The 25228-nt window shown below is 43.5% G+C and overlaps 1 protein-coding gene across 1 annotated transcript in view; it reads right to left on the reverse strand.

Annotated features, from left to right (window-relative positions):
- The window catches only part of LOC141105219 (FYN-binding protein 1-like), a 446065-nt gene that overhangs the window by 168497 nt on the left and 252340 nt on the right, over window positions 1-25228 (reverse strand). Inside the window, exon 5 of the mRNA XM_073595110.1 lies at window positions 8719-8791. Coding sequence (XP_073451211.1) covers window positions 8719-8791 — 73 coding nt within the window. The remainder of the gene's footprint in view (window positions 1-8718; window positions 8792-25228) is intronic.

Here is a 25228-nt window from a genome sequence, read left to right on the forward strand (position 1 = left end):
CCATGTGACTGAGTATGGGGTACCCCCAGCCTCGTTGAATGCTCTCCACGGACTGCCTGCTGCTCTGTCTGTCATTTCTTATATATGCTTGCAGGATTGGAGTCCAAGCGAGTTGCGAAGGTTCAGCCAAACGGGGAACCAGTTGTGGTCAGAGGAAAAGGGGAAGCAGTTGCCACTAAGGGACCATCCACCTTATTACCGGAGGCTACTGTGCGCAAGCTCCAGCAAGTACCAGAGCACCAGCCGGGGACGGTGAAGGAATGGGAAAGCTTCAGCGACTGCAAAGCCAGTGGGTTAACGGGGCTGACGCTTGAGGAGTATACAGCTGGTTAGATGTGGAAGAGCTCTGGAGATCTGGCGATGACTGGGATCTGGAAGTCTAGTGAGAGACTGGGAGCTCAGTGAGTGAAGACCTACAGTGGGATACTGTGAGATAAGGGAAGAACTATTCTGTGTTACCAAGAGTTATGTACTACCTTTAGGGACTGTTACATGTTCAGTTGCCATAGGAGACAGCGATCCTACCTTTACAGACGTGGCATCCGGCTGGAGGCCATTCCCTGTATAGCTGTCTACCTATAGTGTCTCGGAGTCTGCCAATTACCATTGCATCTACCTAAGGGTGTCCTGGCCCTAACCCGTTCTCCCACAGTTCTTGTTAAGAGACAATAAATCTCTTGTTCGCATTCAAAAAGTGACTGGCGCCCATCATTTCATCTTGCATTACACCCACTATGCCTGTTAACCCACTTTACAAGGAAGGATGTCAGCTCACCCTAATGCCTCGTACACACGATCCGAAAATCATATGAAAAATGCCGCATTCGAATCGATCGTACGATAATTGGAACGTTAGTACAGAGCTTTCGAGAGCCAATCAGGACAGTTCATCAGATATTATTCTATCGGACATGCAAAGGATATTTTTTTCGTACGATGCCAGATCGTACGATTTTCGTTTAATCAGCACATCTATCGTTCAAAAATGCAATATAAATGCATTACAACACATGACATCACTTCCGAATTTTTATGCTGTCGTGCGGGAATTTTCGTGACTTTAGTAAACTCATCAGATTCGACGTGAGATTAGCATGCAAAAAAAAAAAAGGACAATCATTCGTCCGATAATCGGATCGTGTGTACCGGGCATAACTATTGAGGTCACCATTAGGCCTCTAGAGGTCCGGGCCATTGCTACATGTGCATTTATTTATTTTTTGCCTTTGTTTTTTTTTTTGCACTTAGCCTTTACCTAATACATTTTAATTTTTTAGGAGTTGACTGTAATATCCAGATCAGCAGATAGCACTGCTGTACAAAGCTGCTCTTTTTTATTGTATCCGATTATAGCTCATCTTTCTTCCTTTGTTAATTAGCTTCATTAAGTTAGTGTTTAAGGAAATGCAAAGAGCTTTGCTTTGCAATGCTAATGATTAAAAAAAAAAAAGAAGAAGAAAATTAAAATATAACTAAAGGCAAACTTTTTTTTTAGTTTTGGATAGAGGGATTAGAGCCCCTGTCAATCTTTATTGCTGTCTGTGCCCGTTAGGGAAAGTCATCCTCTCTATTTGTCCTGTTTACCATTATCAATGAAAGTGAAAGTAAAAAAAAAAAAAAAAAAAAAAAATTTTGGGTTGTCCCCAGAAAAGTAATAGATGGGAAATCTTCCAATGGGGACACTAGTTCTGGTAAGCTGGGGTTCCCCAAGAAATTACTTTATTTTCAGAGATTTCCTCTCACTTCCTGTTTGGCTATGGGACAGGAAGTAAAGGGAAATCTCCACAATGAGACAGAGATGGCGAAAAAAAATCTGACAGGGGTTATGACCCTCCCTTACTCTATTCAAAATGAAACAAAAAGTTTTGCCCATAGTTCTACTTTAACTTGGCAAAAAATGCCTTATTATGTGAAAGGAAAATTTTTAAAAAGTATTTTTACTTGCACAAAATGATTTGATTGAAGTTAGCACAACTTCACCTTATTTACTAATCTGAGACCAGCCATAGATGGTGCGAATTTGCAGGAAATACATTTTCTAGATTTTTACATTAACACAGACAGTGCTGACAGGGGAATCCCTCCTGCGAGCAATTGTCTGCTCCTGGCGGGGAAAGCCATCCTCGCCAGGAGTAGACAGTGATTATCGCTAGCAGCTACAGCAGCCGCTTGCAATAATCGCAAGCAAATCCAGTAGGCTGGTTGCACTCAAGTTGATTGGTCAATCAACTTGGTACATTCAGCCTTCCCATTAAGGCTCGATTCACACCTATGCATGTTGCTTTTGAGCGTTTTTGGAGGTTTTTTTTTCATGCTTGCCACGTTTTTGAGCAGCGTTTTTGCGGCGTTTTTGCGACGTTTTTGCCGCGATTTGCGTTTTGCGTTTTTTTTTTTTATTTTATTTTTACAGTTTTTTTTTACAGTCTAAAAAAAAAATTAAAAAAAAACAACGGCAAAAACGCATCAAAAACGCATCAAAAACGCTTCAAAAACGCTGCAAAAACGGTGCACTTGCGTTTTTGATGCTTGTCCATTGAATTCTATTACATGCAAAACGCTGCATTTTGCATGAAAAAAAGTCCCTGACCCTTTCCAAAAATGCAGAGAAACAAAAAGGCATTGATGTGAACATGTTCCATAGGAACCCATGTTAAAAAATTCCCGTGCATTTCTGCAAAATGCAAAATGCATCAAAAAACGCGCTAGTGTGAATGGAGCCTTAGGGTTCAAAACTTGAACCATGTATGGCCAGCCTTAGTGACACTTGAGTTTGCAAATAAAAGAAAAATATTTTTGCAAAGATAAAATTAATTTAGCTTAGTGAATGAGGTGAAGGCTTCATGCATTTAATAATCCAATCCTGTTTTTTAGAATTTTTCTTAATAATGGTTATGCTCTTCAAGGTGAACTTTCACTTCATTTTTCATTCACTAGGATAGGTTAAATTTCACTTTGCAAGGTAACTTACCCCACTGGGCCTGATATACTAAGGGATATGCGTATATGCAGTGATCATGGCTAGACAAACAAATCATATTATTTACAATGTGATTGCGCACAGGCTGCAGCATACATGTTATAAATTTACTAACTACTAGCTAAATGTGGTTTGCATTTGGAATGCATTGTTGTGGTGTGTTAACATGCATGTGTTTCTCATCAGTTGTGCTGCATATGACATACTGAATGTGCTGCCAGTGCACCACAACTGATGAAAATACATGCATGATTCATTTTTAACAATGCATTGTATATTCGTTGTTCTGTGCTGCAGTGTGTTATGTTCTACTGTACAATATGTTTGGCTGCCATTCACAATGCTGTGTGTTCCCTGTGTATCCCTTGTGCTGCTGTCTTCTGGTTTAGTTAAAGTTTTCATCCTCTGATGAAGCCCCACACCCCTGTCAATGTAATCTTCTGATGCAGTGGGTATTAATAGAACTATGGGAGCAGTGAAAGACACTTATCAAAGGTACCTGACTATGGCCACCCTATCCACCCAGCTCCATCATTCATAGAAGCCATACTACAGCTTTCATGCCTGAAACATGATCTATGAATGGAGGGGGGTAGACCTTTCGAATATTTGCCTGTCCTCCATTTGTATATCCTGTTGCATTCACCAGTGTGCAGTACCCGCTTTTATGACTGGCAGCACTGAGAGGAAAGGGCAGGCATAGTCAGGCACTCTTGATGAGAGCCTGTCACAGCTCCTTTAGTTCTATTAACCCCGGCCACACCAAAAGATTACAGAGGTGGGGGTGGGGGAGCATCAGAGGATGAAGATTTCTACTAAACCAGAAGACAGCAGCACAATGGACACATCACAATAAATTTAAATAATATCCCTGAGAGGCTGAGATGGGTGTCAGTCCAGAGGTCTGGTGGATCCTTACTCCGTGGTTATGATGATGCAGACCCTAGACCGACTTCTGTGACATCAGCAGAGAGTGTGCTTCAGCCCGCTCTCTGCTGAAAACGGGTAACAAAACGAACTGCACTCTTCCGGGCTTTGGCTGTACTTCTCCTTTAACTTTCATGAACTTTGTTATAATAAGCTGTTATCAACAGTTTCTCTTAAAACCCTCTGAACATATTAGTTTTTATATTACTCTGTAAGGCCGGCCATAAACGGTTTCGATTCTCGACTGATTCACCAGGAACTGGTTTGATCAACTGGGGTACAACCAGCCTGCCAGATTCACTTGCGGTTATCAGTAGCGGCTGCCATAGCCACTACCAATAATCACTGTCTTCTCCTGGCAGGGACTGGTTGCGGGAAAGAAATTTGCGCCTTCTATGGTCTGCCTTAGGCAGAGGTAGAATTAAAAAGTCTGTGATATTGTATGCTAAATATTGTATGCTGTATGCATGATACTAGTTCTGTAACAGCACAACTTTGAAGGCTTTTTCTTTTTTACAGTATTGTTATAGGGGTGCTAGGGTGCTTATTTTTTCAAAAAGGGATGGGCTCAGGACAGAGAGCACTGGTTTGTTTGCTGCCCCCCGCCACCCCCTAAAATAACCGTTAGCAACTTGTAATCATTCAGAACTATTACTCTTCAGCTTAAAGTGATTGTAAATGCTCTTCTTAAAGTAACAAAACTAAAAAACAAACATGTTGTACTTACCGTCTCTTTGCAATGGAATTTCACAGAACGCCCCCAACCCACCTCTTCTTGGATCCCCTGCCAGCGTTCCCAGCTCTGTCCTTCCAGGGGGGTGCCCCCGTAGGAAGCTGCTTTCTATGGGGACACTCATGTGGGCTTGCTCCCGAGCCTCGCTGTCTGCATTTATTGATACAGACAGCCTAAATAAATAAACATATTGATGGTGAGCTCAACTTTTGATCACTACTTATGTGCAAAAAAACTAAATATTTTTTGTGCTGGTACTAATACAAGTCATAATAAATAAACCAAAAATGTGCATCACAGTGAAATCACGATATTGCAAATAAACATTTAAATGTATGAATGTGTCTGTGTGAATTTCTTTTATCACAATGACTTCTTATTCAAGTAATCAATACATCAAGTGTTTATATGCTTCCAAATGAACTGTTCATACACCCATATTATTTTCACTGTGCATTTCGGAGGGTCCTACCAACTTTCATATCTTATTCTCACCTTCCACTGTGAACCTGCATAAATATCAAGTCAAAAGCACTTTCCCTTTTAGGGGTCTATTATATGCGACAAAGGTGATGGGTAAACTAGGTAGTCTCCACTCAGATACACTTATATAAGCTGGTAACAGGTGGTCTGTATTTTCAATGTGCATGGCCCTTTAAGGCATCGGATCTCCCCCTCCTCTCCTCTACAATGAAACTCAGACAGCAAGGGAACTCCTCATAGTGTAGCAAGTTAAAACCTTATAATTTTGCACTTACAATATTGCAGAAAAAAACAGGCATATACAGTGTGCAAAACTGACGTCCGGGCATAGGAACTACATCACGTTTTGGCAATTACTTTATTCTCCTTCGCCCTACATGTGTCGTCACGATACTACGTGACTTCCTCTGGGGATAGACGCCTAAAGGGAAAGCACTTTTGACCTGATATTTATGCAGGTCCACAGTGGACAATAAAAGCATGATCTGAAAGCTGGTGGGACCCTTTCAGATGCACAGTGGAGGAAATATGGATATATGAACATTTAATTTCAAAGCATATGAACACATCGTGTATTAATTACTTGATTAAGAAGTCATTGTGATAAAAGGAATTTACACAGACACATTCATATGTTCAAATGTTTATTCGCAATATCATGATTTGACTGTGATGCACATTTTTGTTTTATTTATTATGAATTGCATTAGTATCTGCACAAAAAAATATTTTTTGTTTTTTTGAACAATATAGTGAACAAAAGGTTTAGGCTATCAATCGTGGGAAAACAATAGATGGTTACAGCAACCTGTCATTATTATTGTTATTGATTTACTGCACATTGGTTGTATTACACAAAGGGTAAAACGGAGTGACAGCTATCATTTATTGACATAGACAGCAGGCTGAGCCCCACCCCCTGCTCCCTCAACACTAGCTTTGATTGACAGCAATAGGAGCCAATGGCTTCCACTGCTACAGCAAAGCCCGTGAGACCTGGAAGTGAGGGGAGAGAAGAGCTGCAGGCGTGCACAGCGCTGGATCAAAAGGGCTCAGGTAAGTAAAAGGGGGGAGAGGGAGATATTGATGCCTCAACATTTTTAAACTAATGCATTAAGGTAAAAAATGTTTAGGCTTTATAACCACTTTAAGCCTGAGCACATACTTCGTTTTTGTTGACCTGAGGATTGAGGAAGGAATTTACATTTATTTATGAACTAATTCCTAGCGTGTGGAACCAGTCTCTCCATTTTTTTTCAGTTCCCTCTAACTACATAGACTTCCTAAATGCTGTGTTCAGGTTTGTGTTCCCTGTTCTTCTTTCCATTCCCTTATTAGTCCACAATTTGTCCTCGGTCTGCATTAACTGTTTTTCTGTTTATCACCTGTCAAAAACAGAGTGCTTGCTAAAAAGCTTTGCACCTTTTTTCTGGGTCATGGACGGTGTAAAAAGTGGTAGTATTGTTTTGCCAATGGGGAAAGATTATCATCTGAAACAAGAGGAGATTGGTTCACACATGTGCCACTAAATGAGCACTTAAAAGCTGTACAATTTCCTTTACAGAATGTGAAGACCTAACTAAACAGACCATTCAGTTTTAAACTTAAAAGATAGGGCTCTAGCACTACATAGTCGTTGTTTAATGTCAATTCGATTGTTTATTTTACACATAAAAACAGTTATCATATATGACCCTGGTGCTCAACCTGCAGCCTGGTGGTCACTGTGTGGTGGTCTGTACTGATCATTGACTCCATCCATTCATAACTGAAGCATAGTAAAATATGTTTACTATGCTTCAGTTTCTGAATGAACGGGAAGCTCTGTACAGTGCAATTGCTATCTATCTATTCTGTGCTGCTGAGGATGCAGAGATGGGCATTGAGGGCTATGTCCTCAATCTCCTTTCTCTGTCTCAAAGGTGAAACATCAGAGGTCTGTTTAGACCCCTGATAGTTCACCAAAGCTCCCTAATGGGGCTCCTAAAAAATTGTAAAAAATTATTAAAAAATAAATAAATAATATGGTAAAAAAATATTTGAAAAAAATAAAAAAAATTAAAAAACTATTGACACAAGTGGCAGACTACCAGGGTCCCAAAGTTTGTGTGTGGGGGGGTTGGCCAGGGTTCAGAGGGGCCCTTTATGTTGTCTTGCACCAGGGCCCTGAAGGTTCTATTTATGCCTCTGCTGTAGGGCCACAAATATAGTAATATGGAATTAAAAGAGGCTGTAATAGCATTAATCTCTAGCAGTAATAAGTCAAATGTATCTGGGTTTGGTTTTTGGTACATTCAATGAACTCTACCAAAGTTCATATGCTGAATCTGAACCCCATTAAAATCACTGGGAGCCAAAACATATTTATCAGTAATAGCCAATAGACAAGGAATTGCCAAACAAAAGGCAGAGGAAACATCAGAAAAAATCAGTTTGGTGGAGAGCAGCGATTTTAATAATACTTAAAGTGGTATTAAACTCCAAACCAAAAATGTATATTATTGCAGCCTGTCAATGATTAGATGTTGTGGCTGCATTCGTTTTCTTTTTTAGGCTTTTTTCACCTCGTGATCTGGCAAGTAACACACCTCATGTATTCCAATGCCCCCACTTTGGATGAAGGAGCACAGGGGGCACCTTTGGACAGCAGCATTGTTAATCTGGGGGAAGGTAGTGTTAGATGTACTACCAGATTTAGATACACTAACAAACTGAAGCCAAACTCCAGATAATACCTTATATTCAGTTACAGCAAACATTTTTTTTTCTTTTGGAATAAAGATTTTACAATAATTAATAACAGCTGATCATTGTAAGCACCCCAACTAGTGTTAAATAGTTTGTCTCATCTCTGTAAAAGTTACTTTCTGCTGGAGAGCTAGATCATTTGAAAAACAACAAGCTTACTGGCTAGATCACTGAATGAAAATAGAAGAAAGCCTAAAAAAGAAAATGCATGCAGCCATCACATGTAAGAATCTGCAATATAATAAATGTTTTCTTTTGTGTTTAATACCACTTTAAAGAGAAACATTAGAAATGCAAAATTCCTCTAAATAACATGCACGGGGATACCCTGAACCTGCCTGTGAACTGACACAACTTTGCAATGGGGGTTATTTACTAAAGGAAAATCCACTTTGCACTGAAAGTGCACTTGGAAGTAAAGTCGCTGTAGATCTGAGGGGGACATACAAGGAAAATAAAAAACAGCATTTTAGCTTGCACATGATTGGATGATAAAATCAGCAGAGCTTCCACTCATTTCAGATCTACCCCTTAGATTTAGAGCGACTGCACTTCCAAGTGCAGTGCAAAGTGGATTTTCGTAAATAACCCCCAATGTGTACAACCAACTACAGCAAAAACGATATTTACAAAAAAAAAGGCAATTTAAATTGCCAGTTAATGACAGTTGCCTGACTCTTTGTTCTGTTTGTAAACAGACTGGAGAGATTGGGCAAATTACAAAGCAAGATTTTTATTTTGTAAATAAAGGTATATTTATTCTTTGAATAATAATAATAGTATTCATATTTCTTCTTTGCATTTATGCAACAGTTATATACAGTATATATTTATTGAAGAAAATATATACCTTGTCTTTTTTACTGGTGGTACTGGTGGTTTACTTTTCTCCAGGATCAGTTCAGCATCATCATACAGGTCATCTAAAAAAGAAAAACGGAAACAAAGATGTTAAATTATATATTTCGTAAAGTTGATTGACAGTGTGTTCAGAAATTATTACACTTTAGAGCAGTGCTTCCCAAAGTGGGTGATACCTCCCCCTGGGGATGCTGGAACAATCCGGGGAGGGGGTGTAGGTGCAATTGGGGGGCATTGAAAAAAATAAGAGGATGGTGGAAGCATAAAGAAAGAAGAAAATAAATGTTGAAAAACCATTTCCTGACGCATCATGGCAGCACACACATTGGGTTGTGACTCCGCCTCCACAACCTGATAGGACTGGTTAGCTATAAGTTTTGAAGAGGAGTCCACCGTTGTATTCTCTTTTTTTTCATCACCTGGATGCTTGGACCGGTAAAAGCTTGGAACCCCTTACCGCTTCGTCCCAGCTAGGTTCAGCCTCTCCTAGTTGGAAGCCCTGACTGTACAGTCTCTAAATGAGCTTTATGCAGGGGACCCTACTCTGATGGTCCCAGGGGTATGTAAAAGCATCTATACCTTACAAGCCTTAAATAGGTTTTTTGTTACATCTGCAGCGGTCTCCAGTCCTTACCTATTTCTGTTATCTAGCACACGGTTTCCTTGCTTGAACTCCTCTATGTACACATTAACTTGTGTTTATTTTTTTTTGTTTGGCATGCTTGGCTCGCTGGGCGCTGTAGTCACTCGGCATTGCCATTCCCATCATGGCGCCGGGTCAGGCTTCAGCGGTGCACAGGAACTGACACAGGCGGCGTCCTCTCCTTTCGCTAGTTTCCAAGATGGAGTCAGACGCTGCAAATGACTACTGCGCATTCGCGCGCGTGATGCCAGGGCCGCCGCAACGGCGGCCTTTTTAAAAAACTGAAAATTTCTGTCTTTCAGCTCCTATGGAGGTAGAAGCTTTCCTACCACACCGGTTCTGCTCCTCACATTGCTGCCTTGCTACCCCAGCTTTATTTCTGACACTGGTAAGTCTTTATCACCATTTCCCCTTTCCAGCACTGCATATCTAGCCTTTGCACCTCTTGCTGAAAGACCTCTCCATTTCAGGTACACTCTATCTCCCATCATGGAGGCCGCTGCTCCAGCAGACCATCCACAAACTACAAGGTAAGGGGGCATACTTGGGTAAGTAGTGAAGAGGAGAAAAAGAGAGCCTTGCCACTAATGCTATCTCATCCTGGTAGCTCCGACAGATCATCATGGTCATCGCACTCTCATCGTAAAGACCGCGCACCTTCAAGTCACTCACATTCCCGAAGAAGTCGGTCAAGAACCTCCTCCCACCACCACAGAGATGTAGCTTCATCCCACAAGTCTCACGATCACCAACGTACCCGTCCTGCGGCCAATGCCTGCTGGGTTTGCGGAGCATTAGCTCTGCCTAGTAAATTAGTCTGCCAAACCTGTTTGGACGAAGCAACCCGTGATAAAGAATCAAATGCAAGGGAGGCATCCAGCATAATAAGAGAGTCAGTGAAAGAAACCATTATGCAAGTGGCGGCTTCTGAACCAATCTGACAACCTACAATGGCCTCAACTTCTTATATACCCCAAGATCAAGAGGATTCTCCAGAAGAAGACGAAATTCTAATGCCCACTTCATTTGATTTTGCACTCATAGATCCTTTTGCAAAATCTGTAAAAGAGGCAATCGGTTAGGGGGAGGAGAAGGAAGCTCCACGCAAATTAAGGAAGTACTTTGAAAAAGGATCCTGAAACTTTCCCTTTTATTGAAGAACTCGAGGAGTTAATAAAGGATGAATGGCAGAAACCAGATAAAAAATATGGCCTAAACAACAGGATAGCCAAGCTCTACCCACTAAGGGAACCAATGGTAAACCCTTTAATCTCAGCTGTAGTGGTGGATCCTTCATTAATGCGCTTGGCGTGTCATGTAACTCTCCCGATTGAGGATGCCGTGACTTTCAGGGATCTAATGGATCGGAAAATAGATCTCGATCTTAAAAAAGCCTACTTAGCGGCAGGAGGAGCATGCAGACCAGCAATCACTCTGGCAGCGGTCGGCAGAGCGATCCCCAGCTGGGCATCTAACACTGAAAAATTGTTGCTGGAAGCAGCGGACCAAGAAAAAATCATATCTGCTATGCAAGAACTCAGCCTAGCAGGAGACTTCATGGCGGAAGCAGCAGTGGATATAATAAGATCCTCGGCGAGGGCGATGTTGGCCTCAGTAATGTCCAGGAGAGCGCTGTGGTTAAAACCCTGGGTCGCAGATGCGACTTCTAAATCAACTTGGTGTAGAATCCCCTACGACGGTACCAACTTGTTCGGTCCTAAGCTTGATACAGCAATCTCAAAGGTTACAGGAGAAAAATCGGGTCTCATTCCTTCTGATAGAAGACCCAAACAACAAAAAAATCTACCTTTTAGACGCCATTTGCCGGAAAGATACTGGGAGGCAAGATCTTACAGACCAGGGAAGGAATTCAAACGAAACTGGCGAAATCCCCAACCGTCCTTTGTGAGGGTGCAAAAACCTAAAACACCCAATTCAGGAGATCAACAGAAGTCATTTTGATGCCACGCACGCCCAGCCCGCAATAGTAGGAGCGAGGTTGAGGCTATTTGCTCATGTATGGTCAGATCAGATAAAAGACTCCTGGACGATTTCCACCATCCAAGAGGGTCACACATGGAAATTCAAACACAAACCTCCCGAGGATCACTACAGATCTACCAAACTACCATCTTCCCTCCCAAAAAGAAAAATCCTAGTCAGATATATCCTGGAACTGTTACAGAAACAAGCAATTATAGAGGTTCCACAGGAACAGAGGGGCATAGGATTCTACTCTCCACTTTTTCTAGTAGCAAAGAAGATGGGAGATTGGAGTCCAGTGCTAGATTTAAAAAACCTAAACGAAAAGATTACAGTCGAATCCTTCAAAATGGAGAGCCTCCAATCCATACTGCTAGCAATAGGAATAAAGGACTGGATGCTCTCGGTCGATTTGTCCGACGCCTAGCTGCATATTCCGGTGCACCAAACCTTCCAAAAATACCTACGCTTTGCAATAGGTCACCAGCACTTTCAGTTCCAGTGCCTCCCGTTTGGGATATCTACGGCCCCCAGGACCCTCACAAAGGTCTTACTACCAGTGATAGCGCATCTGAGAGTAAAAGGACTGAGAGTCCTTCACTATCTCGACGACATTATCCTCCTGGCCGACAGCCAACAAACTCTCCTTCAACATTGAGCAATTCTAATTTCCACACTTCAACAGTTCGGCTGGATAATAAACTGGAAAAAGAGCAGCCTGGTTCCGGCACAAAGAATGATTTTCTTAGGCGCCGAATTGGACACCAGCTTCAATACGGTTGGACTTCCCCAAGAGAAGATAGGACCGTTGGTTCACAAAATAAAAAGCCTCTTGGCGGCAGAACACCTTCCTGCCAGAATGTGTCTGAGCATCCTGGGCTCAATGTCCTCTACCTTCCTAATGGTCCAGTGGTCCCAGCGGAATTCAAGGATCTTCCAAAACTCATTCCTGACGCAATGGAACGGTTCTTCAGTGAACCAACGAATAGTCATGAATCAGGCTGTGAAAAAATCCGCATGGTGGTGGACACGAGTCAGCAATCTAACACGCCGTCAACCCATAGTCCCTCCATTACCAGAAATAGTCACGACAGATGCCAGCCTTCTGGGATGGGGAGCACATTACTAGCATCAGGGAGCACAGGGACATTGGTCCTTTCGCCCTCAGGGCATAGTCTCAAACATACTGGAACTCAGGGCTGCCTGGCAGGCCCTTCTAACATTCGGGCCTTTCCTTGCAGGAAGGAACGTTCTCTTGTGTATGGACAACATGGTGGCGGTGAACTACATCCACAGACAAGGAGGCACCAGGAGCAGGTCGCTTATGGAAGAAGTTCGTCCCATACTCGAGTGGGCTCAAGTTCACCTGGCAGATTTGAAGGCGATCTATGTTCCGGGAATACAGAACCAACTAGCGGACGACTTGAGCAGGATATTTATATCGAGCAAACGAGTGGTCCCTCAGTCCTCAAGCCTTCGCTCTCCTTACTCGTAGATGGGGAACTCCCGAGATAGATCTGGCGGCAACTCCAGAGAACAACAAATGTCCCCGATTCCTAGCAGGGGGCGACTACCCTACAGCAGCAGGGATCGACTGTCTTCACCACCCATGGAAGTTTCACCTGGGGTATATTTTTCCTCCAATTCCCCTAATAGCCAGATTTCTGGCCAGACTGCAGGAACTCGACATCCACGATCATAGCAGTGTTGCCATTCTGGCCGAGGAGACCTTGGTTCGCGACCGTATTACAGTTGAACACAGACGAACCGCTTCCACTTCCGGTGAGCTCGGATTTGCTCTCGCAGGGTCGATTCCTACACCCATCACCAGATCGTTTACACCTAACGGCATGGAGGTTGAAAGGGAAAGGCTGCTGGATCAAGGATGTTCACTTCGAATAGTGACTACGCTACAACAGGCCAGGAAAAGGTCAACAAACAGCACATATAACAGGATCTGGGAGAGGTTCACCGCATGTGCTCAGCAACAGTCTTGTGATCCACTCTCTCCGTCAGTCTCTCAAATTCTAGAATTCTTGCAACTAGGCCTAGAAAGGGGACTAAGTTCGAGCACTCTCAAGGTACAAGTCTCGGCCCTGTCTGCAATGATGGGAACCAGATGGGCATTAAACCCTCTCATAACTCAATTCCTAAAGACATGCCTGAAGATAAGGCCAACCAGGAAACCAATCTTTCCAACCTGGGACTTGTCCATTGTTCTCGAAGCCCTGTCAAAAGAACCATTCTTTCCTCTTGAGTTCGGGAGATCAGTCATTCAAACTAACTCTTCTATACCTTGTACCTAAGTAAATAAAATCTTCTGAAAGCACCCACCCATGTAGCGAGTTATTTCCCAATGTGTGTGCTGCCATGATGCGTCAGGAAAACGGAAAATTGTATACTTACCTTCCGTAATTTTCCTTTCCTGACGCATTCCATGGCAGCACATAGAATCCCACCCTTCTAAGGTGATAGTTACTGAGTATACAACTGTGGACTCCTCTTCAAAACTTATAGCTAACCAGTCCTATCAGGTTGTGGAGGCGGAGTCACAACCCAATGTGTGTGCTGCCATGGGATGCGTCAGTAAAGGAAAATTACGGAAGGTAAGTATACAATTTTCTGTTTTCCTGATGCATCATGGCAGCACACACTCTGGGTTGTGACTCCACCCCCACAAGCTGACAGGATTGGTTAACTATAAATTTGAAGGTAAAGGCACCCCACCTAGTTCTCTTTTTTTTCCTCACCTGACAAGATTGAAGTTGGACTTCGCACCTCTTACCGCATTCGCCCCACCAGGTTAAACCTCTCCTGGCTGGAAGTCTCTCCTGTACAGTCTCTAAAGAGCCTTCATGGAAAGAAACCCCAATCTGGTGGTCTCGGGGGCACTTCATCTTGCATATACAAGCTTTAAAGAAGCTTATTTGTTGCAGTGGTCTCCAACTTTACTCTTCCTGCATTTCAGGTATTGTCTTTTTTCTGTTTTTCTTTGTCTTTTGGCATGCTGGGCTCTATAGTTCCCCAGGAGGCTGTGCCTCTTCATCATGGTGGCCACGTCCATTCTGGCAATCTGCGCATGCGCCGGGGGGAGGAGACGTCCAATCCGGTCGTTTTGCCCTCTTCCAAGATTGCTAGGGTATGATCAGATCGCTTCCAAGCATGCGCGGCAACGTCATTTCCGGCACAACGGCGGCGCCAGTTTTAAAAATCCTGGATTTTCTGACAGTTTTGCTGTCAGCCACAGATGAACGCTTTCAGTTGGATTTTGTGATCTCTGCTGCCAGCCCAGTCTCAGGTAAGTCCCCAGCCCGCACCTTGTGGTCTTGCAGACTTTCAAAACCTTGCTCTATTATCTCTTTTTCTATCTACACTTCCTTATCAGTCTTTCTGTTGTACATACTATACCTGCTCACTGTCATGGAGACCACTGCCCAAGCAGACCACCCTCAGCTTGTAAGGTAAGAGGTGTCCCTTACTATGGTAAGTACTGAAGAGGAAAAAGAGTGCATGATCGCTAATGCTGCGTTTTTTTGGACAGCCCATCCAGGTCAAGATCAGCACGTTCCAGGCATCAAGGTCGCTCAAGCCATGCCTCAAGCCATAGGAGGTCTAGGTCATCATCTCATCACCGCCACTCATGGCATAGTCGCTCTCATCAGAGGAGGTCATCGCCATCCCATCACAGGGGCTCTCACACCCGCCCTGCAGCAAACGCTTGCTGGGTGTGCGAAGCTCAAGCTTTGCCAGACAAATTAGCCTGCCGCACATGCTTTAACGAGGCTACCAGGGAGAAAGAGTCGGACGCAAATAGGTAACCGATCTCATCAGGGAATCTGTTCGGGAAACTATCCTGCAGACATCAGCCCCTGAGACAGACAGAGCAGGCCCAAGCCTGTCTTCTATAGCTTCTGCTCCTTTTGTGGATCATCTTGAGAGTCTTCAGAGACTGAAGATCCAGGGATGTCTACAGGTTTTAATTTTACCCTGGTCAAACCCTTCGTAAGATCAGTGAAGGTAGCCATAGGATGGGAGGAAGCTAAAGAAGCTCCCCGTAAGATCCGGAAGTATTTTTCCAATCTAAAGAAAGAGCCAGAATCCTTCCCTTTCATAGAAGAATTGGAGGACCTCATTAAAGATGAGTGGGAAAGATAAAACAAAAGGTCTAACCTCAATAATAGGCTGAAAAAACTTGTGGATCCACTGATTCATCTACCTGTTGTTGATACCTCTTTGATGCGTCTCTCAAGACACGTCACCTTACCATTAGAGGACGCAGTAACCTTTCATGGTGTGCTAGATCGTAAAATTGACCTAGACTTGAAAAAAGCATACTGCACGGCAGGGGGAGCTTGTACGCCTGCAGTCGCTGCAGCAGCAGTCAATTTCCAGATGGTCGACCAACATAGAAAAATCTGTACGTGAGGGGGCCGATCAAGAGAAGATCATTAGTTCCCTTCAAGAGCTGAAGCTAGCAGGTTACTTTGTAGCTGTAGCCTCAGTTGATGTCATCAGATCTTCTGCAAGGGCTATGCTGGCGTCAGTCATGGTAAGGAGAGCCTTATGGCTCAAACCATGGGTAGCAGACGCAGCGTCTAAAACCAACTGGTGCAAGATTCCTTATGACAGAGTTAATCTTTTCGGTTCTAAGTTGGATTCGGCAATCTCTAAAGTGACTGGAGGAAAATTGATTCCGTCTGACGGGAGACCAAAACCACAAAAAGGTCTTTCCTACAAGCGTAACCTTCCGGAAAGGTACAGAGAGGCGAAGACATGGGCCAGGGAGAGAGTTCAAAAGGACCTGGAGGAATCCTCAGTCTTCCTTTTTGAAGCTTCAAAAATCCAAGACCACCCCAGCAGGGGAACACCAGAAATTTTTTTGAGGGTACGCTCATCCTTCCTGTGAGAGTGGGAGCCAGGCTCAAGGAGTTTGAACAGGTTTGGACGGACCATATAGTAGATGCATGGACACTTTCCATAATAAGACATGGGCACAGATGGAAGTTCATAAGCGGTTTACCAGGAAATCACTTTCAATCAACCAGGTTACCATCATCCCCAGAAAAGAGGAAGGTACTGCTCAAATATGTGCTGGAGTTAGTACAAAAAGGAGCAATCCTGGAGGTTCCAACATCCCAAAGAGGATTGGGTTATTACTCTCTCCTATTTCTGGTAAAAAAGAAAAACGGAGATCTGCGTCCTGTGATGGATTTAAAGAGTTAAAACAGAAAAATCCAGATCAAGGCCTTCAAGATGGAAAGCCTCCAGTCAATACTGTTAGCAATAAACTTTGGCGACTGGATGCTTTCCGTAGACTTATTAGACGCCTACCTACACATGCCTATTCATCCTGCCTTCCAGAGATATCTACATTTTTCAATCAATCATCAGCACTTCCAATTTCAGTGCCTACCGTTCGGCATCTCTTCTGCACCCAGGACCTTTACCAAAACCCTACTCCCTGTGATCGCATTTCTAAGGGAGAAAGGCCTGAGGCTGAATCACTATCTGGATGACATTCTGCTCCTAGCAGACAGTCAAGAAACCTTGATTTATCATCGCAACATACTAATTGCCACACTCCAGAAGTTCGGTTGGTTGATCAATTGGAAAAAGAGCAACCTACAGCCAACTCAGAACATGGTCTTCATTGGAGCAGAGTTGAATACCCTATTGAACAGGGTCCAATTACCTCGGGAGAAGATAGATCCATTAATTCGGAAGTTCAGGAGGGTGATAACATCGGCTTCCCTTCCGGCCAGAGCCTGTTTGAGCGTCCTGGGTTCCATGTCATACACTCTGCCAATGTTCCAATGGGCACAATGGCACATGAGGACACTGCAAACCTCATTTCTCAATCAGTGGGATGGAGCATCAATGCTTCAGGCAATTTCCATTTGCAAGGGTGTGAAACAATCAATTTGGTGGTGGATGCATTTCTTCAACCTTAGGAGGCACAGACCCATAGTTCCCCCAGAGCCAGAAGTGATCACTTCAGGTGCCAGCCAGGAAAGTTGGGGGGCTCACTACCGGAACCAAGCAGCCCAGGGTCAATGGCAATTTCAGGCGCAAGGCTTGGTATAGAATATTCTGGAGCTCAGAGCAGCCTTTAAGGCCCTACTAGCTTTCGGATCATTCTGGAAGGGGAAGAATGTCCTAATCCGAATGGACAACAAAGTTGCGGTTGCATACATTCAGAGGCAGAGTGCACCAGAAGCAGGACATTATTGGAGGAGGTTCGCCCCATCTTGGAGTGGGCTCAACTGTTCCTGATGGATCTACGAGCTGTGTATGTTCCGGCAACTCAGAACCAATTAGCCGACTGTTTGAGCAGGGAATTCCTGTCAAACAACGAGTGGTCTCTGAATAACCAAGTCTTCAGTCTCTTGACCCAAACTTGGGGAACTCCGGATATCGACCTTGCCGCAACACCGTTGAACACCAAGTGTCGGAGGTTCCTGTCAAGGGCAGCTTTTCCATCAGCAGAAGGGGTGGACTGTCTTCTTCACCCATGGAACTTTCATCTGGGGTACATATTCCTACCGACTCCACTAATCGTGAGGTTCCTTTTCAGACTCAGGAAATCATCAGCATTAGTGATAGCAGTAATTCCATTCTGGCTGAGGAGACTGTGGTTCACGACATTGCTGCAGCTCACTGTAGAAGACCCACTACCCATTCCGGTGACTCAGGATCTGCTTTACCAGGGGCAGTTCTTCCACCCGGCTCCGGAGAGATTGCACCTAATGGCATGGAAGTTGAAAGGAATAGGCTTCTAGAACAGGGCTGTTCCCAGGAAGTCGTTTCTACTTTACTTCAGGCCAGGAAGAGTACCACTAACACCACTTACAACAAAATATGGGAAAGATTCTCATCCATGGCTCAACAGAATAACTGGGATCCATTATCTCCAGAGGCCCCTCAGATTCTAGAATTTCTTCAAACAGGTCTAAATAAAGGTTCAACCTCATGCTTTGGACGTGAAAACTTTCATTAGCAACTATCTGACAGCTACAGCTTCCTTTAGGAAAACAAACAGTCTTTTGGTGATTCCTCATGGGAGTAGGAAAGGTCATATGGCATCATCTCACACCATCGCTTCATGGTTGGTCAAGTCAATCAAAAAACTTATGGCATTCAGAATTTACCGATACCTGGAGGCATTAGAGCTCACTCAACGAGGGCAGTGGCAGCTTCATGGGCAGCGTATTGCAGGGTTCCCCGGAAACAATCTGCAGGGCAGCGACCTGGTCCTCCAGGCACACTTTCATGTCTCACTATAGGGTGGGCTCAGCCCAATTATCTACAGTAGAGTTTGGAAGATCCGTTATTCGGGCCAATTCTACTGCTATTTGATTTAATAAATGTTACTTTTTTTCTTGTACCCACCCAAGTTATTTCCCAGTGTGTGTGCTGCCATGATGCGTCAGGAAAACGGAAAATTGTATACTCACCTTTCTGGAATTTTCCTTTCCTGATGCATCTTCATGGCAGCACACAGCATCCCACCCTTCTTTAGGTGATAGTTAGAGAATGAGGTGGGGTTCCTTTACCTTCAAATTTATAGTTAACCAATCCTGTTAGGTTGTGGGGGCGGAGTCACAGCCCAGTGTGTGTGCTGCCATGAAGATGCGTCAGGAAAGGAAAATTACTAAAAGGTGAGTATACAATTTTCCATTTTGTGCATGTTTCATCTGTTGTGTAACATAGGAGTTGATTTACTACAACTGGAGAGTGTAAAATCTGGTGCAGCTGTGTCTGGCAGCCAATCAGCTTCTAACTTCAGCTTGTTCAATTAAGCTTTGACAAAAAAACTTGGAAGCTGATTCGTTTCTACACAGAGCTGCGCCAGATTTTGCACTCTCCAGCTTTAGTAAATCAACTTCATAAAGTTAAAGTTGAAGTGATAACTTTATTTTCCAAATGTACACACAAAATGCAAGTAATAACTGATCAGTGGTCAAGTCCACCAACAGGACTTAAAGCCCAACTCAAAAAAATCCCCTGCAATGGGGTTGTGCCCACACTGCAACAGTTAGGTCCTCATTTTGTCCAGGGAAGAAGAGAAACCCTTAGGCCCCTTTCACACGAGGCGGATCCGCTTCCACGGAGTCCGCCACGGTCCGCCGGCTCAGCGGGAGATCTTTCCATTGATCTCCGCTGAACCGGCGGATGACAGGTCCCTCTCTGCTCACTGAGCGGGGAGGGGCTTGTCAAGCGCCGCTGCTGCTTATGAAGAGATCAGACGAAAATGGGCAGCATGTCCGTTTTCATCAGATCTTACCCGATCCGGCAGTGGCGGATCCGAACGTAGAGGCATCCGTCTGCTTTTAGCAGATCGGACCGGAGACCGCTGACATCCGTCGCTCCATAGGCTAGCATGGAGCGCCCGTTCAGGTCCGCCATCAAAACTGACAAGCGGACCTGAACGGTCCGACCGTGTGAAAGGGGCCTAATACTTCTCTGAACCTCCGCTCTCCCATGATCCAGCGGTGGACTGTTTTGGCATCCTCAAGTCCAGAGCAGGGCTTTGATGCTGCTCTGGGCTTGCTGATGTCAGGACTCAAGGCTAATAGAGTGTGGGGGTGCAAGAACTTGTCTAGTGCGGAGAGAAGCAGAGGATCAGGTAAGTATAACTCCTTTCATCTTTCCCCTAGACATAAATGTGTAATTGGCACATCCCCACTGCAAGAAAAAAGTTTTTTTTTTGCCCAGGGATCAGTTATAACAAGCCAATGTTAGCAGGTGAGCACATTGCGCATTGTCAGGAAGTCCAGCATGCATTGACAGGAATACAGTGCCTTGAAAAAGTATTCATACCCCTTGAAATTTTCCACATTTTGCAATGTTACATCCAAAAAACATTATTGGGATTTTATGTGATAGACAAAGTGGCACATAATTGTGATGGGGAAGGAAAATGATAAATGGTTTTCAACATATTTTACAAATAAATGTGAAGTGTGGTGTGCATTTGTATTCAGCCCCTTTACCCTGATACCCCTAACTAAAATCTAGTGGAATCAATTGCTTTCAGAAGTCACCTAATTAGTTAATAGAGTCCACCTGTGTGTAATTTAATCACAGTTAAAATACAGCTGTTCTGTGAAGCTCTCAGAGGTTTGCTAGAGAACCTTAGTGAACAAACAGCATCACAAAGGCCAAGGAACACACCAGACAGGGTCAGGGATAAAGTTGTGGATAAGTTTAAAGCAGGGTTATGGGGCGTACACACGGTCGGACTTTTCGGCTACAAAAGTCCAACAGCCCGTCCGACAGACTTTCGACGGACTTTTGGCGGACTCGCGGCGGACTTTCTTACGAACGGACTTGTCTACATACGATCACACTAAAGTCCGACGGATTCGTACGTGATGACGTACACCGGACTAAAATAAGGAAGTTGATAGCCAATAGCTGCCCTAGCGTGGGTTTTTGTCCGTTGGACTAGCATACAGACGAGCGGATTTCTGGGTCCGGCGGAGTTACGACGTAAAGATTTGAAGCATGTTCCAAATCTAAAGTCCGTCAGATTTGCGGCTGGAAAAGTCAGCTGAAAGTCTGGGGAAGCCCACACACGATCGGATTGTCCGCCGGACTTAGTGCGTCGGCGTTCGTCTGACTTTTGTAGCCGAAAAGTCCAACCGTGTGTACGCCCCATAAGATTCTAAACAAAATCCTAAGCTTGAACATCTCATGGTGCACTATTCAATCCATCATCCGAAAATGGAAAGAGTATGGCACAACTACAAATCTACTAAGACATGGCCGTCCACCTAAACTGACAGGCCGGGCAAGAAGAGCATTAAATCAGAGAAGCAGCCAGGAGGCCCATGGTAACTCTGGAGGAGTTGCAGAGATCCACAGCACAGGTGGGAGAATCTGTCCACAGGACAACTATTAGTTGTGCACTCCACAAATCTGGCCTTTATGGAAGAGTGGCAAGAAGAAAGCCATTGTTAAAAGCCATAAGAAGTCTCGTTTGCAGTTTGCGAGAAGCCATGTGGGGGACAGAGAAAACATGTGGAAGAAGGTGCTCTGGTCAGATGAGAACAAAAACTTTTTGGCTTAAAAAGCAAAACGCTATGTGTGGCATTAAAGTAAGACCCCTTTCACACTGAGGCTTTTTTTCAGGCACTAAAGGGCTAAAAATAGCTCCTGTAAAGCGCCTGAAAAACGCCTCCCCTGCAGCCCCAGTGTGAAAGCCCGAATGCTTTCACACTGGAGCGGTGCGCTTGCAGGACGTTAGAAAAAGTCCTGCAAGCAGCATCTTTGGAGCGGTTTAGGAGCGGTGTATACACCGCTCCTCCACCGCCCTGCCTATTGAAATGAATGGGCAGCGCTGCCGAAGCACCTGCAAAGCATTTAAATGCGCATTTTTGGGCGCATTTAACCATTTCTTCGGCTGCTAGCGGCCGAAAAGCGCAGCTAAGATGACAGTAAAAACGACAGTAAAGCGCTGCTAAAACTAGTGGCGCTTTACTGCTAATGTAGCCCACTGGCAGCGTGAAAGGGGTCTAACACTGAACATCACCCTGAACACACTATTCCCACCATGAAATATGGTGGTGGCAGCATCATGTTATGGGGATGCTTTTCTTCAGCAGGGACAGGGAAGCTGGTCAGAGTTAATGGGAAGATGGATGGAGCCAAATACAGAGCAATCTTAGAAGAAAATCTGTTATGCCCCGTACACACGGTCAGACATTGATCGGACATTCCGACAACAAAATCCTAGGATTTTTTCCGATGGATGTTGGCTCAAACTTGTCTTGCATACACACGGTCACACAAAGTTGTCGGAAAATCCGATCGTTCTGAAAGTGGTGACATAAAACACATACGTCGGGACTATAAACGGGGCAGTAGCCAACTGCTTTCATCTCTTTATTTATTCTGAGCATGCGTGGCATCGGATTTGTGTACACACGATCGGAAATTCCGACAATGGATTTTGTTGTCGGAAAATTTTATAGCCTGCTCTCAAACTTTGTGTGTCAGAAAATCCGATGGAAAATGTGTGATGGAGCCTACACACGGTCGTAATTTCCGACAACAAGCTCCTATTACACACGGTCGGAAAATCCGACCGTGTGTACGGAGCATTAGCATGCATAAGACTTGAGACTGGGGCGGAGGTTCACCTTCCAGCAGGACAGTGACCCTAAACATACAATGGAATGGTTTCGATCAAAGCATATTCATGTGTTAGAATGGCCCAGTCAAAGTCCAGATCTAAATCCAATTACAGTGAAAGGTGGTTCTACAAAGTATTGACTCAGGGGGGCTGAATACAAATGCACACCACATATTTATTTGTAATTATTTTCCTTCCACTTGACAATTATGTGCCACTTAGTGTTGCTCTATCACATAAAATCCCAACAAAAAACATTTATGTTTTAGGTTGTAACGTGACAAAATGTGGAAAATGTCAAGGGGTATGAATACTTTTTCAAGGCACTGTATGTGCCACTTTGTGTTGGTCTATCACATAAAATCCAAATAAAATACATTTACATTTTGGTTGTAACATGAGAAAATGTGGAAAAGTTCAAGGAGGATAAATCATTTTTCAAGGCACTGTGTGTGAGTAATGACTTTTTTACAATTACATAGTTACATAGTAGGTGAGGTTGAAAAAACACACAAGTCCATCAAGTCCAACTTATGTGTGTTATGTGTTATATGTCAGTATTACATTGTATATCTCTGTATGTTGTGGTCGTTCAGGTGCTTATCTAATAGTTTTTTGAAACTATTGATGCTCCCCACTGAGACCACTGCCTGTGGAAGGGAATTCTATATCTTTGCCGCTCTTACAGTAAAGAACCCTCTACGTAGTTTAAAGTTAAACCTCTTTTGTTCTAATTTTAATGAGTGGCCTCGTGTCTTGTTAAAGTCCCTTCCGCGAAAAAGTTTTATCCCTATTGTGGGGTCACCAGTATGGTATTTATAAATGTAAATCATATCCCCTCTCAAGCGTCTCTTCTCCAGAGAGAATAAGTTCAGTGCTCACAACCTTTCCTCATAATTAATATCCTCCAGACCCTTTATTAGCTTTGTTGCCCTTCTTTGTACTCGCTCCATTTCAAGTACATCCTTCCTGAGGACTGGTGCCCAGAACTGGACAGCATACTCCAGGTGCGGCCGGACCAGAGTCTTGTAGAGTGGGAGAATTATCTTTTATCTCTGGAGCTGATCCTCTTTTTAATGCATGCCAATATTCTGTTTGCTTTGTTAGCAGCAGCTGAGCCTATCATCTACTAGGACCCCCCAGGTCCTTTTCCATCCTAGATTCCCCCAGAGGTTCTCCCCCAGTGTATCGATTGCATTTATATTTTTGCCACCCAAATGCATTATTTTACATTTTCTACATTAAGCCTCATTTGCCATGTAGTTGCCCACCCCATACGATACTATAAATAGGCAACGTGTATAAAATCTAATTTAGATTGTTTCTGAATTGTGTGACAAACAATTAACAATTGTGCAAGTGCCATAAGTATTTAAATTTTAACTCTATACCTTTGGTCTTAATGGATTACAGATCACATAAAAAGCAAATAATAGTATTGTTGTTACAATAAAACCACATTTTATACATGAGTGTTTTTATACAGTTTAATTCAGTTTCTTACATAGCTACTGAATGTTTGTGTCTTCTAGCACTTACTCATAAAATCGTAGCAGGCTTGTGTTGGTGCAATACTTTCTGAAGTGTACAGTCAACACGTTTGTCATATTTTTTATTACAATAGTAATAAAAATAGGGAAATGAAATTGAAAAAAATATTGTAGAACATAGATAGAAATATAGATACAGAAAATAATGTAAATTTGTCACTGCATCTTTCTGTTTGTTTGCTTAAAGAAGGTAGATTTCCAGGGCAGCAAAGAGTAATTTTTTTTCTGAAAAAGTGGTGGTAGGCCAAATAAGTTTGGGAACCTCTGCTTGAGGGATATGTTTGTAGAAAAATGTTATATAACTTAAGGTATAACTGCATTTCTACATCACATCATTCACCAGTATGCTAAAGGGTAACTCCATTTTTATGGAAAAAATATAGCAGTTAAAAAAAAATGTATTATAGCCCATACAATTGCTATACAAGCCATATTGTAATTTAAAGTTAATAAACGTACTTTTCCATTTCAATCTGCAGCCCTGTAATTTTCTGAAATGTAATTTCCTGCTTGTGTGATTGCCTCACTGACTTCCTCCCCCCCCCCCCCTTTTTTTCTTTCTTCTTAGTCCTCCCTCGCCCTGTCTCTCTTATGCTTATTCTGTACTTCCTTCTTTTCGGGTTTGGTCATTAGGTCCGTTTTCTCACCTTGCCATATTAAAAACACGAAATGTTCAGGGAATTTGCCAAAAACCGTGGTTGATCATCCGGAATTATGTACTGTTGTTACAAGTCGATTATGTTCCTCTTTAACTACTAGTTGACCTAGTAGTTATTGTATACTAATGCCGCGTACACACGGTCAGATTCTCCGACGGGAAATGTTCGATGGGAGCTTGTTGTCGGAAATTCAGACCGTGTGTAGGCTCCATCGGACATTTTCCGTTGGAATTTCCGACAAACAAAATTTAAGATCTGGATCTCAAATTTTCCGACAACAAAATCTGTTGTCGGAAATTCCAATCGTGTGTACACAATTCCAACGCACAAAATTCCACGCATGCTCGGAATCAAGCAGAAGAGCTGCACTGGCTATTGAACTTCATTTTTCTCGGCTCGCCGTACGTGTTGTACGTCCCCGCGTTCTTGACGTTCGGAATTTCCGACAAGATTTGTGTGACCGTGTGTATGCAAGACAAGTTTGAGCCAACATCCGTCGAAAAAAAAACATGGATTTTGTTGCCGGA

This window comes from Aquarana catesbeiana, linkage group LG01 (genome assembly GCF_042186555.1).
Source record: "Aquarana catesbeiana isolate 2022-GZ linkage group LG01, ASM4218655v1, whole genome shotgun sequence".
Classification (NCBI taxonomy): domain Eukaryota; kingdom Metazoa; phylum Chordata; class Amphibia; order Anura; family Ranidae; genus Aquarana; species Aquarana catesbeiana.